We start from the raw sequence: 20,999 nt of genomic DNA on the forward strand, positions 1-20,999 counted from the left end.
TCCCTGCTAGACTGAGGATGGAACCCAGTGGTGAGTGCCCTGGATTTCATTCCCAGCCCTGAAAATACCTTTGCTGCTTATTAATTCATCTCTGGGTCCAGGGATACTCATTTATTCAGTAGTATTGATTAAATGTCAGCTGCATACCAAATGCTGTTCTAGTTACTGGGAAAACAACAATGAATAAAACAAGATCACTGACTTTATGTTGTATGTGGAGGAGACAAGTCAGTAAGCCGTTATGAAATCAGTTGTATGATGCTGACTTCTGTGAAGAAAAATATAGTTAGAAGAAAAAAGAAGTGTTGGCTGTTACTGTCCTATATTGGAAGAAGACTTTACATTTCAATAGAATGAAGGGATGAGTCATAGGTATTTCAGGAAAATGACTCCTTAGCTGATGAACATCTGTAAAAGGCCTTTCCCACTCAGTGTTTCTAGTTTCATCTACGGTAAAGTCACTTGCTAGGTTCATGTCCCCAAGATTGTCATGGAAATTGGAAATTTCTAAATAGCATTTCTACTTGATAAAACTGCTTATCTACTTCTGATACTCGTTTTACATGACACCTCATAAGTATGAAAGGTTTTTTCTTTGTTTTTGAGTACTTGACAGAGTCCTCAAGTGACTTAAGAGAGTAGCTGACTTTGATGAAAAGGAGCCCCAGGTCAGCGGAATCCTTTCAAGTCAGCTTCCACCCTGACTGTGTCCTCCCTGTTCAGTGATTATGTTCCTGTATTTTTACTCTTCGCTGCTTTGGCTAGCACTCCATTACTTTAAAAGACTCAGCTTTCTTCTCCTGAGCTCACTCTTCCTGGTATCAGGGATATCTTACTTTGTCTAACAGTCTTCTGTCTATGCTTCGATGAACATCCAGGATCCTCACTGTACTGTTATATCCTAGTTATCTTTTCTCCATAACGTAGTATCCTGTTTCTGGACCTCCTTAAGATATGTGCCTGTCTTTCGTTTTTTTTTTTTTTTTTTTTTGTCTTTTTCATTTTTATCGTTAAAAGGGATCAAACTCACAACTGCCTGCTTGCAAGGCAGGCGCTTATGCTCCTGAGTTAAATCCCCAGCCCCTGTGCCTGTCTTTCAAAAAGACAGTCTTTGGCCTCACTTTTACGCCCTGATACATAATTTACCAAACACTACTGCCTGGGACCTAACTTTACCTTTCCCTAAACCTCTGCACAGTTTTCTAAGGGAATATGATGTCATTCCATTGTTTCTTTGTTACTAAATTTTCCCTAGGAATAAATTTAAATTTATAATGTAGGAAAGATACACCATTAAGGCTCTTTAAAAGCTGTAATAAGAGAAGTAGAATAAAGTGAAAAGGAAAAAACAATAATCCTACCCTAGCACTGTAATGACTCAGCTCTATAATTTTCCATGTTTAATTCAGTCTGTGCTCTTAAGCTTGCGTAGTTGAAATCAGAGAGTAACATCATTAAGGTTTGAAAGAGGACACTGCTTTTTCTTTCGGTGCTTTCAATGCGTTCTTAGGTAAGGACACATTGTACTGTATCTTTTGAACTGTTTCTTACCATAAATTTCTCAGAGAATTGAACCACTTACCCATTTTAAACGTTAGAAGAAACGAATGAGTTAATTTCTGACATGAACATACATGTAAGTGAATACCTGAGTACTTCTATGACACATTTTGAGCAAGATTAGTTAGAAATATGTTCACTATTTGTAGACTTTAATCTTTTTGAAAAAAATGATGTGTTTTTCCTTTTAGGAAAGTATACATACTTAGGTAAATTTAGAAAACAGGAAAATGTACTCTCATATTTTAAAACATTCAAGATTATTTAGACTTGCTAACTATAAGTTTTAAAATAATTTTTGGTCAGAAACAGTGTAAGTTTTATGTAAGATACATAATATTGGCAGGAGAGAGTTAGGATTATATTTCCTTGCTTTGTAATATATGTGGGGAGGGCTTTTGCAGTGATTCCCTCAAAGTACCTACTGGAGATGAATTTCTGCCAGTAAATAAGCCTTAAATAAATAGAACAGATTATATTTAAAATAAACCATTTTAAACTATTATTGAGAAACAATTTTAAGTCCTCCACAACAGCATGATTCTTTTTTTAAACAACATAATTCTTTTTTTTTTTTTTTTTTTTCTTTTTGAGACAGTGTCTTGCTGTGTAGTTGAGGCTGGCTTTGAGCTCACTTGGTAGCCTGAGCTGGTCTTGAACTTGCAAGGATCCTCCTGCTCAGCCCCCATGTACTGGGGTTTACAAGAATGCACCACCACACCCGGCTTAACCGCATAATTCTTATTGGATAAAGCTTTTCACTGTTTCCTTTTGCTATTAACCAAAATACATTTTCCCTTTAGTAGGTACGTATTGCATTGTAAAACAATGATATCATTAGAAATTATGGAAACTAGGAAAATGTGTAGTTTGTCTTATTCACATTTATTCCTTTCATCATTGTTAAATTAGTTTCTTCTTGACAAGGGTCATATCTTAAGATTTTAGTCTTTATTACCTCAATATTTATTTAAAGGTTACAAGAAAATATAATCTTAAAGATCTTGATAATTAGGAATGCGCTCCCTATTAAAAATGGCTTTGCATTTCATTATCTTATAAATGGAAACCTTGACGTTTTAAAATTCTACTTCAGTGAATCAGTTTTGGGATTCAGTCTTAATGAGGAAAGAGAAGAATTTTCAAACACAGTATTTTACTGTCATTCTGCCAGGCAGGACTGTACCTGCTTCAGGTGTTTCCCTCAGCGACCTCAAGGCTCTTCGGAGTCCCTTTCCCAACAGGAAGCCCAGGGGCAGGTGACGCCAGCCGAAGGGACCCAGCCACAGCAAGAGCCTGGCCAAATGCGTGTCTGACCCCACAGGCCGGAGACTCTTCCTCCTAGACCAAAGACAGTAGCGCAGGAGAGGAGAAGCCATTGGGAGAGCCACCAGAGGCCCACCCCACCCCAGGACCCGCAGCAGCCTGCCCCTGGGGAGAAGGTGGAGGCGCTGTGTGTGTGTTGTGACCGCGGCCCTTTCTCATGGGTTTGCTTTTGTGCCATTGTTGAAGAGGGGAAAAAAGAAGAGGTCAGACAAGAGATATGGGATATAAGCTGACCATATCAATAATTATATTATTAAATGTAAATGTTTCAAGTAGCCTAATTAAATGATAGATTACCAGCGTATATAAAAAGCAAGACCCAAACCTATGCTATCTACAGGAAGATAACTTTAAATATAAAAACACAAATATGTTAAAATTAAAAGGATAAATCAAAATATTAGAAACCTAGAAATAAACAAAACTAAGGATAATTCTAAGATTTGTAGAGGGATAGGAGATTAAGTAGTTGATTACATAACTACCCAAAGAAAATATTGAAGGAATCATAACTGTTTAGTGATGAAGGTAATGAGTTTATGTTAATGTTTGAACATGTTATGTTTGATATGTTTGTGATACATTTACCTGGAGATCTTTACATCCAACTGGAAGTATACATTTATAACTTAATAGTTTTAGTCAGAAATGTATGCTTTAAAGTAATACAAATATGGTTAGAGTCATGATTGTGGCTCAGCCAGTTTACGTAGGCAAAATGATCCAGTGGAACCAGTATTGAAGGGCCAGTGAAATAAATAAAGAACTACAAGAAAGGTCAGGGCTATTTTTTTTTCTCTATTTTCTATTTTAGTTTTGTTTTACAAGACAAAACAGTCTTAGAACAATCTTAAACTTTGGCTTAGGATAATACAAAACATTTCCGGGATTGTAGGTGCAATAATCCTTAAAATACCTAGGAAACAATAGCAATTCCTGCCCGCGTGTCTCCTATTGTTGATGTTACTCGCAGCACTGGAGACCTCATGCTTGCTCTGTGAGAGTGTACTCTTACTCTGTTACTTTATAGCCTGGATGTCCTTTACTTTCTGGACTATTTCATGCTTGCTTTAGAAATGTATGAGAATTAAGAAAGATCATTTAGAATACACATATGGCTTCTACTTTTTCTATCAATAGTATTTATTTTGTGGGATTTAAACTAATTTTACTGATAGCGAGAGTCTGGTTTCCTTCACAGGATTAAGTAGCAATACAGAGTGAACATTTACAAAGAACAATTAGTCTCATAGTTAATTTGAGTAAATAAGTAATGATATAAGACAGCTTGTCTGAGTCCAAGAGAAAACTACCACCTGAATCCTTGATGGAAAAAATTTTATAGAAAGAAATATATATATATATATATTGCACTTTCAAAAGTTAAATATTGCATTAAAGCTTTTCTCCATAGGTGTTTTTTTTTTTAAGCATCAGCTTCTGTGTTAGTTATCTATTGAAGTGTTAGCTACCAGCAACTTAAAACAACAAATGTCTCTTACACAACTTTGAAGGTCCGGAATCTGGGAGTGGTTTAGTTATGTGGTTTTGGCTCAGGTTTTCTCATGAGAGATCCTTCATTTGTTAGCCAGCTCTTCAGTGCTTTAAGACTTTACTAGGGTTGAAGAATTAGCTTCCAAGTGCACTCCGGTGCTTGCTGCCAGCTCTCAGTTCTTCCGTGGCCAGTGGCCACAGGCTTCAGGTCATTGCTGCTTGGGCTTCTCCGGGGGATTTCTTCTCTCTAAGTGGCAGCTTGTTCTTCCCACAGAAAGAGATTGTCAAGAGAAAGAATATCGAAGATGGTAGCTCCAGTGTTTAGAAGGCTTGTCTCAGAGGAGACATGCGGTCACTTTTCCCAGACACGTCAGCCGCACAGACTGACCCGGTTCAGGAGCGTCTACAGAAGGTCATGAGTAACCAGTGTTGTCATTCACTGTCACTTAGAAAGCATGTCATATCATCAGCTTGCTTGTTTGTGTTTTGCTGTGTAATTTAACCTGCAACATGACTGTGCTGCGTGTTAATATCCTAGAAATATTTCCCAGTGCAGACATTGCTTGTTCAGACCGCCCTGTGTAACAGCCACTCCGACTTCCAGCCTGCTCCTCAGACTTACTGTGCCCCCCCTTTTTTTCAGTACAGTTCTGTATATTGTGTTTATTGGTCCTCACTGTCATTTTTTGTACAGGACACCTCGTTTAGACAGTACTGGAATTGTTGCCTGTACTATACAGTGCAATACATTATAGTTCTGCACGTCAGAGTTATGCAAATAAAAGCACAGTCATCAAGGTGGAGTTCCCTTTGACTGTTTTTTTGCTCTAAACATTGTAATGTACATACTATAATAGACAATTCCTCATTTAATAGCCAGACGTGGTGGCACTCACTTGTAATGCTAGCACTCAGGAGGCTGAAGCAGGAGGATCACTGGTAGTTTGAGGCCAGCCTGGGCTATGTAATGAGTTTAAGGACAACCTGAACTACATAATCTGACTGTCTCAAAAAAACTAAACCAAACCAAAACAACAGTAAAGCCATGAAAAAGAGCAACAAAACCTCCATTGTAATCACAGGAATAAAACTTGGTCATTAAATAAGGAGTGTCTATATTTATTGAGTATCAGGGAATTTTCAAGTTTCACAATAGAAACGGTTCCTGTTTCACCTGTGCCTGAATTATTATTAGCAAACAGAATTTTGGAAAAGTTTGTTTGAAAGGAGGCTTTTAAAACTTAGTAAGACCAGATATAGAGCTGTTACAGTATTGCTATTTAAGGGTAGTGAATCACTTTTCAGAAGTTTGTATGTGATGAGAGGTCGTAGAGATAGGGTGGGGAGGAGACAGAAGACAGAGACGGCAGGAACGTTTTTGTTTAATGTAGGTGTTCTCCCTTCCTGGGCATACTAAAATCTTTGGGGGTAGGGAGTTTCAAGGAAAATGTGGCGTGTGTGTTTAGAGAGGTTCTTCAGGGACTCTGTCCTAGAAATAAGTTATAGGGATGTCAGAAAGAAGGAGTTTTACATTATAAAACAACTGAAAACTAAAGCCATATGTCATAGAAAGTACTAACTGTTTTTCTTTGAGTCCTGGGATAGAAGTGGCTGGGATTGGGAGACAGCCTTGTCTCTGTTCTGTTAGGGAAAGAGAAGGGAAGCGGATATAACAAATACACCTTGCTGTAAGGAACAGTTCTGTCCAGGTTGGACCGAATTAATGTTAGTACCTGTACATCCTTTAGTGCATGTTTTGTGAGAACTAGGGTCTCCTAAAATGTCCTGACGAGAAATACGAAGGCCACTCCTGATGAACATTTGCGGGTTTGCACGCACACTACTGCAGCTACATAAATATACTTCGTCCATCGGTGGCTAGGAAAAGTGAAACACAGTGTGAGCACACATGCAGCACCCAGAACGAATGTGTGAGGTGCTGTTAGCACCGCTTTACTCAAATGAAAGGCCTCACGCAGATTGCCCTTAGAGGGCCTCTACGTAAGGGAAAGAAAGTGCCCCTGGGCACAGGAAAGGAGGCTTTGGCAATAGAGCTACACTGAACGGGTGTAGAGTTTCTTTCTCTCAAACCATGTTTGCCGCCTTGTTCAGGTTCCTCCATAGGAGACAACCCGTGCCTAACGTCATGGGTAGTGTGAGGATTAAGGAATCCTTTCTGTGGTACGCCACTGCTGCAAATGGTAGCTTGCCTTTTTTTGGTCCACTGGTCCCGAAGGAGTTGAGAACCATAGAACTATGTGATTTTCACATCTCTATTCAAAATGTATCGGGTATCTACACTATGTCTAGAGAGGGAAAAGTAAGTTGGGAAGACAATTTTTTTCCTGAAAGTGGAGGGAGAACATCTTTAACACACACTTACATATATCCAAGTGACTCAAAACAATCACATCAGACTACTGAAAGGGGAGAAGAGTTGACTGTTCAAGTGATAAATCAGTAAAAAGTAGCTAGAATCTCTAAATAACAGTGGAGTTTGTAAACTTAATTGTATGGTGGCTTGCCTAGGACAATTTATTTTAAAACCCCCATTTGCTGTCTTTAGGACTTTTCTCATAGACTCATCATATTACTCAGCTCTGACTCTTCTCATTTCATGCCTGGGGAACAGGATCATGGCTGAAAACACAGGCTCTGTAGAAAAGAAGCAGTCTGGGAAATACAGTCCTTGTTACCTAAACTTGTCCTTAATCCTGTCAATTTCAGTATGGTTGCACCTCCCAGAATGCATCAGGAGTCCCCTGGTGCAGAAAATGCTGTTACTCTTCGAAGAGTAAAACACTTTTCCCAGCAGTAAAGAGAGGAGAAAGGAAGAATATCCAGAGGTCAAGCTTCTTCTTGAGTAGACTTCCAGCGGCCCTTCTGTTGTTAATGCCCACCTCGCCCCCAGGAATCTGCTGTCTTCACTTTTGGAGGGTCGCCATTCCTTTAGTTTGCCTGTTGGCTTTTTCTACTGCTGGTTTTTCCACCCTGCTTTATTCATCGCTGAGCAGGTTACCACTCCTCCATCTGCTTTTCAGCTTTAAAGGTTTTATTTATCTGATCATTTCCTCTAGTCCCTTTTTCCATTAGGTTTAAGTCTGTTAAAATGAGTTCATTGATTCCATTTTTAGTGGGAAGCAGCAGTTAGTGTATGCATTCAATGTGCCATCCTTAACAGCATTGTTTACTTTTTAAGGATCTAGTTTAACTTGTGGTTTTGTCAAGTTTTCCTTTTATATGCATGCACATCTGTTCTTTTTTTTCATTATGAATTTGGGTTTTCATCAAAACTACAAAGTTTGACATTAAAATGATCTTCTACACTTATTTCTAATACTTTTTAGTTTTTTAGTATAAGAAAATGGCTTTGTGTATTTCATAGAGGTATAATGATCTTGTTTTTTTAATAATTGATAGCCCTTGAAGAATTTGAATCAATAATTTAAAATCTCTGTACTCAGAAAAAGTCCTAATTAAGTCCTAATACTTAATTAGGACTTTTCCAGCCCTTTACTCACTATACTATTGTTCACATATTTTAAAAATATTTATTTTACAGTGTTTTGTATTTTTGACTTAGTGATACTGTACTACTTTTTATGTAAATCTATTTGGTTTTTCTGTCTTTCTTAGTGACAGCATGAGAAATTCTCTCCTTTTTTATGGAATTCCACTGAACTGCATATTTTTAGCCAAAAATCTGAAAATTCACCCCTAAAAAATTACAGTTTTTGAATCAGTATTTCTAACAGTTTTTACTTAGTCTCATTTTTGTAAATGATGTTTAAAAATTACACCTTTAAACTTTTTGGTTATATAGAAATATAAATAGTTTTCTGTTGATTTTATAAGAGCTGTCCTATCTCTTGTTTCTTATTCTAATAATTTCTCTGTATATGTTCTTTTGAGTTTTTGATACCGTCAAATCATCTGTGGGTAATGATTTGTTGTTTCTTCGTGTCCAATGTTTTGGTCTTTTATTTCCTTTCCTTGTTTAATTGAGCTGAATGAGACTTGTTTGTTTTGAGACAAGGTCTCACTATATAGTTCAGGCTGGTCCTGAACTCACTTTGTAGTCTACACTGGTTTTTAGCTCACGGCAGTCCTCTTACCTCAGGCTCCCACATGCTGGGATTGTAGGCATGCACCATCATGCCTGGCCACACAGAAGATTTATTATACTACGTACAAATGAGTTTTTAAGTAAGAGCTTTTTCTGCTTTGACATTGATTTTTCAGCTTAGATTTATTATTGAAGTGAATTGCATTATAGGTTTTCTGATGTTGACTAAACCTTGCAACCTATGTGAGCTCAACTTAGTAATTATGAATTTTCATTTTTTTCCCAAACACTGCTGATTTGGATTGCTAATACTTAATTAGGACTTTTTATATTACTGTTTATGAGCAGAAATGGGTTGAAATTTACATTTTTGTGATGCCATTGACAAGTTTTATATCAGCGATATACTAGCTTCATAAAATGCGATAAGGAATGCTTCTATTTTCTCTGTTCTAGAAAGTTTAAGTAAAGCTGAGACTGTCTAAGTCTCCTGAATTTTTGGTAGGATCCTTGCAAGATCAAAAAGGCTTTGTGTTTTCTGAGTACCGAGATTTTAAATTATTGATTCAAATTCTTCAATAGTTGTAGGAATATTCAGGCTGTATTATTTATTTTTTGAGCATTGGTAGTTTATATTTTTATAGTATTTTCCACATAATCTAAGCTTTCTGATTTGTTAAGAAATTATTTGTACCAGACCCCTAGTATCTGTCTAATCTTTGCAATTGTTTCTGCTTTCTATGGTTAATACTATTTATTTGTCCTTTCTCTTGATCAGTCTGACTGGAGATTTATGTGTTTTTATTAGTTATTTCTAAGAACCAGTTGTTAGCTTTGTGGATAAAACAGTATAGTATTAGTAGTTAACTTTCCTTGTCCTTGAGATACAGTATCTACCCCGATTTAAGAGTTTTACTGTAACTTAGCCCACATTTTAGAAATTTCAGTCCTTACAGGGCAGAGGGGCGTGGTAGAGGAGACTGCTCCTGGCTTAGTGGCAGGAAGCAGAGCGTGAAAGGAGAGTGCAGGCAGACCCTCCCAGGACAAGCTCCCGTGACCCCCCTCTTCCTGCTAGGCCCCACCTTTTAATAGCAAGTCAACTATGAGCCTGTTACGCGCTCGCCTTCTGAAAGGACCCATGTGAGAGCATGAGGCTCTTGGGGGACATCTAGATGTAAACCGTAAGCTACATATAAACTGCGTATTTTACCTGTGCTTTCAGTTTAATGTTATTAAGTTCTTGTTTGTTTATTATTTAGAATCATTGGGTCTTCACTATGCCTGTTCCTTAACTTCCATCTTCTTTTCTAAAACAAGTTGAGCATCCCCAATCACAAACTGAAATCTAAATTTTTAAAAATTTAATTTGGGTGCTGGTTGGGTGCTGAGGATTAAGCACAGGGCTTTGCACATGCTAAGGAGCACTCTACCACTGAACTGCATATTTTTAGCCAAAAATCTGAAACTTTTTGAGTACAAGCATGATGCTCTCTGTACGATGGTAACAGTCAAAACACAAGTAAAAGTACTGTGAAAGTTACCTTCAAACTATGTGTATAATGTATATATAAATCTTAAGTGAATTTGTGTTTAAACTTGGATCCTATTCCTAGAGATCACATGCATATGCAAATATTTTTAAAAATTCAAAATATTTTTGGGTGCAAATATTGGGACAATATTGAAAAAAACAAAAATAAAACAGTGTAAGCATGTAAGGTTGCATCTTTTCCTACCTTTTGTATTAATGTGTATGTAACATTACAAAATTGTCAGCTGAAGTGCAGAAAAGGATCTCATCTGACCTCTAAACAGCCACTGTCAGTTGCACCGAGATCCATAGTGTTCATTGTGTCAGCTTGGAGGATTCTGATGTGTACATGACTAAAGAATACTAATACTGTTTAATGTCATCTTCCTTCCTATAGGATTCCCCTTTATTTGATCTTATTAAACAGTCAAAAGATCGAGAAGGACCAGCTGACCACCTTGAATCTGCTTGTCCTCTCAACCTTCCTCTTCAAAATAATCACACTGCGGCTGATATGTAAGTGGGATATATATTATCTTATCAAACTAAAAACTGATTTTGAGCATAAGGGTAATACAAGACTATGTAGAAATTGTAGAGAACTGAATTTTTGCATATGACATTGTTCCTCCTTTTAAAATTAGGAAACTAAGATATATGACCTAAATAAAGTCACGTAAAGGAATTTAAAGTGCTAATGAACCACATGGAATTGGTGTAAGGAGGGGCAATTTTCACAGAAAAAATGGCAGTTCAGATGGGTCTTAAAATTTAAATAGGATTTCAACATGAAAATTGAAGAGAGGAGATAGAATAGATTTTCAAGAGCCAGAAATGTCATGTGCCCACAACAGCCAGAGAGGGCAGAAACATTGTCTAGAGTGCAGATCAGTTCATCTACAGTGAAGCGTAGGTAAATCCAGGAAGAAGTGTAGGCTGTGGACCGACACAGTTGGCTGCTGCACGGTAGTAACAAGGCGTGGGAAGCACAGCTCACGTGCGTTGAGGGCTCTCTGTGCTCTGCCAGTGACCCACATGCCTTAGATTCATGTTTCTCATTTGACTTCCATGCCACCTCTATACGGTAATAGTTACTTCTCCAGTTATCTATAAAATAAGACTTAGAGAAATAAGGTAACTAGCCTAAGGTCAACAGAACTCTAACCAAGCAATCTGACCCCAAAATCCATGTTCTGAATCACCCTGGCTATATTAACCTTTCATAGAAACTCACCGTTATGTTTCTATTTAGTTCTATGTAGGACCTGGCATTATTACAGTGTTCTGTGAGTAACATAAAGACCACTTTTCAGAGGTGTCAGGCACTGCTAACTTGTATGCACAGTATTTCTGCATTCATGTAGACTTCCTACCCGTTTGTTTGTAGATAACACTTTCATATAAGTCAAGCCTTTTTAATCAGTTAAGTGCCAGGAAGACAAAAAATAAAATGAATGGTCTAGGTCCTTCCTGCTCATAGAGTTTTACATTCTGGAGGAAGAAACCAGTAAACAAACTAATACAAAAATTGATTTTAGATTTTAAGTGGTGTAAATTAAACTAACAGAGTGATGTGAAAGAAAGGTGAAAGGATGATAAACATTTAGGAACACTCTTTTCTTCCAATGAAGTGATATTTTGACCTGAAGGAGCCCCGCAAAAATCTCATGTTGTAGGGCAGATAGAACTTGGCTTGTTTGAGGACTAGAAAGAAGGCCACTGTGAATGGGGTGTCATGCGCAAGAGGACAGAGGCGCAGGTGAAGCCGGAGACACGTTCTGGCCCTCTTCGGGGCCCGACTACAGTAGGAGCTAGTAAGGAGTTTGCTGTATAAGGGTAAGGGCAACCACTATAGCAAGATGCAGCTTGCTATAACTTTCTTTTGTACCGGGGATCGAACTCATGACCTTGCACTTGCCAGGCAGGCACTTACACTACTGAGCTAAATCCCTGGCCCTATAACTTATATTTTTAAAGGACCTCTCTCTGACTGATGTTTGAAGATACAGATGGGTTTAGGGAAGATAAAAGATCAGGGCAAGGAAATAAGTGGGTAGATTGTTCAAAAGAGACATGTGAGTGATTTGGTCTAAGACATAGCATTAAAGATAGAAGTGGGGGATTAGAGATAGATTTAATTTAACAGATTTTACATCGAGTGTGAGGAACTGGGAAAATGGAGAAATTAAGATGTAATTCCTGAGGTTTTTTTTCTTAACTTTAAAATACTAGATATAATGTGAAACCATTCTTTTTTTTTTTTGGTGGTCTTTTTCCTTTTTTATCGGTACTGGGAATTAAACTCACGACTGCCTGCTTGCAAGGCAGGCGCTTATGCCGCTGAGCTAAATCCCCAGCCCCTGTGAAACCATTCTTTGAGATGGGGAAAACCAAGTGTAATCCCAGACCACAAGAGGCTGAGGTAAAAGGATCAGAAGTTTGAGCCCAGACCGAGCAACTTAGCAATTTAGTGAGATCCTGTCTCAAAATTTAAAAAATTTAAAAATGGTGATATAGTTCAATACAGAGGCCCACGGTTCAACTCAAATGTCCAAAAAAAAAAAAAAAAAAAAAAATCCACACAAACTCAAACTTTAAGTTTTTTGACTTTAAAATACTAGGTATAATGTTGAGTCATTTTTTGAGATAGGAAGAAATACAACATTCTCTTTGGCCATATTAAGTCTGAGATTAAAGTAATGAAAGCCATTAGTTAATTGGATATTTGCATCTGGAATTCAAAAGAGATTAATGCTTACTCAAGTGAAGTCATTATATAATTATCAGTTAGGAACTGCAGGGAAGGCATTCCGAAGGGGATAGGAGGCCTCATACAGTGTTGGTGCTTAGGAAGAGCCCTGTGAGGTTGAGTCCCTTTTCCCAGTGCACTCATTAGTAAACTGTATGTAGTAGAAATATGTCCATAGTAAGGTACAGATCCAACTTGTTCAGCCTTAATTTTAGCTATTAAAATCAGCAAATAGGCATGGGTTATTTTGCTAAATCAAGAGTAACACAGAGCAATAGACTTGCTATAAATTGAAAGGTAATATTTGCTAATATCCCTGCCTTGATTTATACCTGTCATATTTAGTATAATCTGTCTTAATGATATTACTTGAAGTATTAAGTCATAAAATTGTATACTTTATAATTTAGAGGTAGGTGTGTGTATGATTTAAGTCTTATACATATGAACCATAGTTATCAATTACAAAACCAATAGGAGAATAAGAGAGCTTTTACAACACTATTGGGTGTAAATAACTTATTTTTTAAAACCAGAGTCATTTTCTGGTGTCAGTTACATTGTAATTACTAAAACAGAAAACTATTATGTACAACTATTTTTCCCAATAAGTCAGCTAATTCTTAGGGAAAGCTACTTATTAAAACATAGTTAGATATGAGGATGAAAAAGCATAATTTTCCCAGTAAGCCTTTTTTCTAGTTTGCATTTGAAATAGTCTGCTCAGAGAATTTGGTATAGGATAACAGATTAAACAGGTAGTATGTGTCTGACTGTACGTGTGCAATGTGTGTGTGTGTGTGCGCACTCGTCATTTTTAGCAAACTCCAGGTGAAGACTTTTCCTTTGAATACTCTAGGTATCTTTCTCCTATAAGATCACCAAAGAAAAAAGGTTCAACTACACGTGGAAATTCCACTGCGAATGCAGAGACACAAGCAACCTCAGCCTTCCAGACCCAGAGACCATTGAAATCTACCTCCCTTTCCCTTTTTTATAAAAAAGGTCAGTAGATTACTTTCAACAGCATGTACTCTAAATTCAGGCTGACTAGGTTTAAGTCGTGGCTGTTTTACTTAGAATAAGCAGGTCCTAATACCTCTATTTCTCAGTTTCTTCATCTGTGAAACGGAAAGGGTAATAACAGTAATCTATCCTCTAATCATAGTTACATTATACCATTTTTGAGATAACAGAGTGAATTAACACATTTACAACTGGACCATAATTCATATGTTTCACTGCTGATTGCTTGAGCCACCTGTGGTACATGCATGACCGTTCCATGTGTGACTCTATCACTTCTGCCAGCAGTGATACAAGCCACGCAGTGGGACAAGCGTGGATCTCACCACTGGTTCAAGCTGGCAGGGGCATGTTAATGCATAGAAAATGCTTCCAATGTTTCTGTTCACTTATTCATTAGGAAAACAATGAAAGAGCTGAGAGTACTATTAAAATATTGTTGAGCAGCATTATGGTTGGAACAATCTAATGCTTTGCAAAATATCCGTTTGTAATTGAAAATGAAAAGCAGACTTTGCATTCTCCTTATCTCCACAGTGTACCGATTAGCGTACCTCCGACTAAATACTCTGTGTGCACGCCTTCTGTCTGACCATCCGGAACTAGAACACATCATCTGGACCCTTTTCCAGCACACACTACAGAATGAGTACGAGCTCATGAGAGATAGGCATTTGGACCAAGTAAGAAATTCATGCACTTCATTTTTTTTCCTCCCTTCTGACTTGTGATGTATCAGTTTCTTAAGAATAGATTGGATTCAATAAGAAGCTAGATTAACCTAGTACACTTTTGATATATTTGCTTGTTAGCTACCATTTATATTTTTGTTATAACTTTTAAAATTACAGTTGTAGAGTTTAAAAGTATATTTCAGGAACTACTTATTTAATGACACAGCATTCTTATTTATAAAATGACTGAAGAACTTGTTTATCGTAATCTTTACTGTGTTGTAATAAGCTGGATTTCATTTTAGCATGGAAAATGCAGGAAATTTAAGAATCAATGGGTCTAAATGATGCCTGTTCTATAAATGAACCAGTGAATGAATGAATGATGAGTGAGTGAATGAAAGAATAATGAACTTCGTTTTGTTGTTGTTGTGGATAGTGATTCAATGTACTTTTCATTTTGTGTGGCTTGTTTTTGTTTGATGTTTTCTGTAGTGCTGGGGGTTGAACTCAGGACCTCAGACACGCTAGGCAAACCCTCTGCTTACTGAGCAATCCTTCTGTTCCTCCTCCCCAGCACTATTTCTTTCCACTGAAAGTTTTTGAAAAATTAACTGATTATTAATGTATAAATGTTTATTTCTTGACTTAATTCTATTCTGTTGACCTACATAGCTATTCTTTTACCAGGTCAATACTGCTTGGGTTACTGTAGCTTTGTAGTAGTCTTCAAATAAGGAGGTATCACTGCTCTTTGTTCTTCGTTTTCAAGATTGACTTAACTATCATGAAACTTGCATTTCCAGTGAATTTTAGGATTGAATTGTCAGTTTCTGCAGAGAAGACTTTGAAGGAAGTTACATTGAGACAAAGTTTAATTTGGGGAACATTGTCATTTTAACAACTTTTAGTCTTCCAATTTATGACCATTGCATATGTTTCCATTCATTTAGACCCTCTTTAGTTTTTTGAATGTTTCACTTGTTTTGTTGAATTTATTCCTAAGTATTTTATTCTTTAATAATATTATGAATGGAATTATTTCCTTAATTTCAATTTTGGATTATACATTGCAAATATACTAAAATGTAATTGAATTTTACACAGTGATTTTATAACTTACAACCCTGATGAATTTGCTTATTAGTTCTAAAATTTTTTAGTGGGTTCTTGTAAGATTTTCTATACATAAGACATGTCATCTAAACAGAGAGGTAGTTTTTACTTATTTACTTATTTATTTATTTGGTACTGGGGATTGAACTCATGACCTCATGTTTGCCAGGCAGGAGCTTTTCTTTTTAATCTAATTTTATTTAGTTTGACGATGGTTCCTTATCTATCTCTTATCCTGAGTGGGTGTTGGATTTTTGTCAAATGCTTTCTCTGTATATATTGAGATAATCAAGTGAGATTTTCCTTTTATTATATTGACATGGTATATTATATTGATTTTCTAATGTTAAATTCATCTTGCAGTTCAGGAATAAATCTCATTTGGTTATACTGTATATCCTTTTAGTATATTCCCAGATTCAACTTGGCTACTCTTTAATGAGCATGTTTGCCTACATAATAAATATTAGTAGTTTTTAAATGATGTTTTTATTTGGTTTTGCTATCAGAGAAATACTAGTCTCAGTTGGGGACTTGTCTGCCTTCAGAAAGTTTGTAAGAATTTGTATTGAGTCTTCTTTCAGTATTTGGTAGAACTGAATCTCCTTTTACTATTTGGTGAATCCATCTGGACCTAGGCTTTTTGATTATTAATTCAAGATCAGACTTTCTGTTCCTTCTTGAATCAGTTTTGGTAGTATTTGTCATTGTAGGAGTATGTCCATTGCATCTTACTTACACATTTTATTGGTACAGAGGTGTTCATAACATTCCCATATAACTCTTTTATTTCTGTAAAATTGGTGATAATATTCCCAATAAGAAATATGCTGAGCAAATGATGGATTATTTCATAAAGATACAGTCAACAAATATACATATTTTATAAGAGCCTATTCAGATTATATAAATTCCAGTATCCTGAATTTTTAAAAATAAGCACTTGCTGGGTGTGGTGGCAGTCACAGCACTCAGGAGGCTGAGGCAAGAGGATTACTGTAAGTTTGAAGCCATTCTGGGCTACATAGTTGATTTCAAGGATGACCTGGACTACATAGAGAGATCCTAACTCAAAATAAATAAGCACTTGTAAGTACCTAGAGTAATAAAATATTTTTAAAAATCAAAATTTATAACATAGACATTGATTATTCTTATGGTCCTTCTGCTTTCAATGACATAGCAAGAGAGACATTAGTGGTGTGGATTTCTAAGGAGAGTAGATGTCTGGTACCAAGATTTCTTGAGTGATGCTGTAAGTATTAAAGTAGAAAAAAAGCAAAGTGAATACTGAAAGGCATTCCAAGTGCCAGCGATACTAGATTTGGGACGGTGGGATGCTGAGAAAGAGATTGATACTATTCTGGGCAACCGCATGTGCAGAGAAGAATGTGGCTGAAGTCGTAAGTACTTAAATTAGACAAAAAGTTGATATAGATTGAGGAAGTCTGTCGTTTTTACATCACAGGGATTACAATTACATCTTACTTTTGCATTTAAAACATTTTTTGACATGTAATACACTATTCAGAAAAATCCGCGTGTGAGGGTCTATTATAATGACAATTCAGCAGCTGCAGCCGTCTACATTACTAGCATTTGGACCAAGATTTCCTCCTCCGAAGCCTCCCTTTGCCCTGCATCCAGTCACCACGCTTTCCTTGCCAACAGCACCACGACTTCTCAGTGTTGTTTTACCTGGTAGTTTGAGACTTTTTCATGCTTGAGGCTTTTGGAGTGCTGATTACACAGTTAACTGACCCCTGCTTCAGCGTTTCTCCTCTGGGAAACATTAAAGAACACGGACCGAATCCGGCTCGTTTACAAACCGGACAATCAGCTCTGAATAACTAAGAGTTGTTGGGTGTGTGCGTTTGGTTCTTCTTTGTGTTTTGTTGGGTTAAACATTTTCACGTAGACATTCAATCCAAGCTTTGGTTGGGAGGGGAAACCTTATAGAAATTAAGTTTCCCTCTTTTGAAGCTAAAAGAAAGATGACCGAATGCTTTTAAAATTCTATTTTTATATTACCTTTATTTACTAGATTATGATGTGTTCTATGTATGGAATATGCAAAGTGAAGAACATAGACCTTAAATTCAAAATTATTGTAACTGCGTACAAAGACCTTCCTCATGCTGTTCAGGAGGTAGGTAATGTCTCATGGTAAGATTTATTTAGATAAATCCACATCTGTAATACAGATAATTTCAGTCATTAAATCATATATTATGATCATATGTAAATTTGCAAATTAAAAATTTAATATTGTTGGTTAATTATTTGTAACTAAAATGGAATTGGTAAGCTAAAGCAAATTATGAAATTAATCAAATTCATAGTTTGTATTAGCAAATAATACTGTATCCTCCAGTGAGTAGGCTATTTGTAATAAACTTGATATAATTAGGATATTAAATGTTGTTAGTTATTTTTATTCCTCCATAGGGACAGCCAGTGTAAATACAGCCTTCAGAAATAACATCAGTGTAAACATATTCTGTTTCCAGTTTACCTTCCTGGTAGAGAAGCATTAGTAGTAAAATACACTTGGTATGAAACACATTTTATACTCTTCCGTGACAGGTGAGTTGTGGATTATTTTCCAGTTTACCTTTGGCGTTTTCAAAAGTAATATAAAATAGATCATTTCAGTTTATATATTTGAAATTATTTTCTAAACCCAGTCATTCCAATTCTGTGTTTCAGAAGCATCCTAGAAAATCTTTGTTTAGCCTGATGTTGCGATGTACCCCTATAACCCCAGCACACCAGGAGACTAAGCAGGAGGATCACGAGCTTGAGCCTAGCCTGGGCAACATAGCAACTTAGTGAGAACCCATCTCAAAATAAAAAATAAAACACTGAGCATGTAGTTCACCATAGAGGCCCTTGGCTCAGTTCCAGTGTCACAAATAAATACATAAATAAACAAATAAAATAAAACCCTTGTACTTTTATATAACTAAAACTTTGGCAGAATCTAGCTGTTCAAAAAATAGCTTCTACTGAATGACTGCTTCTCACAATAGAGTAGTGTGTATTTCTTGAACCCTTGACATGAGAGAGATGCAGGGAGTTACAGACAAAGAAATATACTCTAACGGTTGATGGATAATATTGTTGGTTTTCTTCCAGCTCTGGTTGTTTGGTTCCCAAAATGCCTTTTGTTCTGGCAGCCTGTCCACTGCTGTCTGTGGGGAGGCCCAGCTGAGTCACCTGCTGCAGCGTGGCTGCTTCTCGGGACTGTTCTGTGCCCTGCACTTCTGACAGAGCACCCAGAGTCAAAGCCAAGCAAGGCTTTTCCAGATTATTTTTTCTTGTGTAATATGTGCTTTTTACTAATTAAAGAATATTACAAACTGTTAGAAAAGGAAATATAAAGAGAAATTCTTAGATTTATTTAATATGTGTTTTTCTTATTCTTCCTCAGACATTCAAAAGAGTTTTGATAAGAGAAGACGAGTACGATTCCATTATAGTGTTCTACAATTCAGTGTTCATGCAGAGACTGAAAACAAACATTTTGCAGTATGCTTCCACGAGGGTATGTGGACAGTGTCATCTGGGGGAAAGCTAATTATAAAGAACTAGATCTCACTGAAACATTAAATAAAATTAAATTTACTTTCTTGGTTTTGCTGTAGCCTCCTACCTTGTCACCAATACCTCACATTCCTCGAAGCCCTTACAAGTTTTCTAGTTCACCCTTACGAATTCCTGGGGGGAACATCTATATATCACCCTTGAAGAGTCCGTACAAAATTTCAGAAGGTTTACCAACGCCAACAAAGATTACTCCGACATCAAGGTTGGTGTTTTCTCTTAAGGAAATAAATAGTACAATAAATAAATAAGACGGGAACATTTTTATCCAAGCATAGAAGTGTTTAGAAGAAGCTAGACTTTTAGATTCTAATTTTCTAATTTATATTTGAAATGGTAAGAATTTGACACAAAAGAAAGTCTGTTTACTTGAATGACTTTACAGATTTAGCCAACTTTCTTGGCTGCTGGGATCTTGTCTTTTGTAGACAGTCTGAGAACCAGTTTGGTTATATATTTCAAAACATTTTAGTATTTTTGTAAGTAGTCAACCTGCTAAACCAAGTAGACTACGCAGACTACTTTAGCTAGCAATTTTTATTCAGTACCTTCCTGAATTTCCATAACTTCTTCCATAGACCGGGACCATTTTCCTTGTTATCACCATGAAGATAACTTATTAAATGTAGATGACTGTCAATTAAGTCTTCAGAAGTCCCTGTTAATTCCGCCTTCGGCCTCCTTGTGTTACCTTGGCACCAGCTCTGTCTCTGCTTGACAAGGTGCTGCAGACTGGGCAGTGGCGAGTGCAGAGCTCTATTAAATTCTTAGATGAAAGGTCTGTACAGCCACAATCATCACATTACCTTCCACGTCCAAACACAAGTACGCTCTGCCTTTGAAGGTCTTCAATTTACTAATTAGATGTCATCATGGGCTGTTTGAAAATGATTTTATTTGTATAAAGAGGCTGATAAGCTAGTATAGTTAATGTGCTCTCATCTCAGACATTGTCAGCCCACATAGCTTTACTGGACGGGCAAGAAAAGCAAACAAGGAGAAGGGGCCGTAGGAGATTGCTAAGGAATATGTGTGTGGTGGCTTCAGTGACATGACTAATGCACTGTGATTAAATGACATGCACTGCTGGAAAATATTAAGTGAAAAATAATGAAAATATGGTGGGGCTGGGGATGTAGCTCAGCGGCATAAGCGCCTGCCTCGCAAGCAGGCAGTCATGAGTTCGATCCCCGGTACCGATAAAAAGGAAAAAAAAGAAAGAAAATATGATGAAGGCATTCTTGTGTGTCCCTGTAGCCTGCTTTATTTATTTGGTGTTTTTATAGATGGTTATCTGTGTACTGATATCTACAGCTTACATTATGAGCATGTAAGATGTCATATCATGTCTGTTTAAGTACATTTATACACATAAAAATGTATATGTAGGTAGTTTTTAATGATGATAATTAATCCGTATTATGGTAGTAATGAACTCAATACTGTGTTCTTTAGCAAAAAAAGTCACATACCTAAGCCAAGCATTACATGCCTGTAATCCTAGCACTCAGGAGACTGAGGCAGGAGAGTTGCTATGAGTTCAAGGCCAGCCTGGGCTACATAGTTCAGGACCAGCCTGAACAACATAATGGGACCCTGTCTCAAAAAAAAAAAAAAAATCATATATTCTAACTAATAAGTCATTGATCAGGTGTCAAGAAAGCATCTTAATACTCTGTTTATGCAACACATTTACTCACATGGTTAATCAAATATTTTACATAGATGATGGCCATTATTGAGGGAATGAAAGATAAAGTCTTCATATGCATGTACCAGTTTCATGTGCATATTTTAAACCATTATGTGAGGAATGCTGTCTTCCAGCTTTACTATCAAGATCATAAACTA

General features: G+C 36.7%; 1 protein-coding gene across 7 annotated transcripts in view; it reads left to right on the top strand.

The window, feature by feature from the left end:
* The window catches only part of Rb1 (RB transcriptional corepressor 1), a 193,152-nt gene that overhangs the window by 162,780 nt on the left and 9,373 nt on the right, over nt 1–20,999 (top strand). For 5 of the 7 annotated variants that reach the window (XR_010041829.1, XM_063232783.1, XM_063232780.1 and 2 more), the window contains 6 exons: nt 10,375–10,493; nt 13,586–13,731; nt 14,290–14,435; nt 17,587–17,691; nt 18,976–19,089; nt 19,190–19,353. Coding sequence is in view for 5 of the 7 variants with exons in the window: in XM_063232783.1 (XP_063088853.1) it covers nt 10,375–10,493; nt 13,586–13,731; nt 14,290–14,435; nt 17,587–17,691; nt 18,976–19,089; nt 19,190–19,353 (794 nt within the window). In the remaining 2 variants the exon portion in view is untranslated. Of the gene's footprint in view, nt 1–10,374; nt 10,494–13,585; nt 13,732–14,289; nt 14,436–17,586; nt 17,692–17,990; nt 18,267–18,975; nt 19,090–19,189; nt 19,354–20,999 lie in introns of those variants that run through there. The other 2 variants (XM_063232784.1, XM_063232785.1) reach the window with 2 other exon arrangements.

The sequence above is a fragment of the Cavia porcellus genome, unplaced genomic scaffold (genome assembly GCF_034190915.1).
Source record: "Cavia porcellus strain 051 isolate PalLab524CR breed Dunkin Hartley unplaced genomic scaffold, mCavPor4.1 scaffold_21, whole genome shotgun sequence".
Lineage (NCBI taxonomy): Eukaryota > Metazoa > Chordata > Mammalia > Rodentia > Caviidae > Cavia > Cavia porcellus.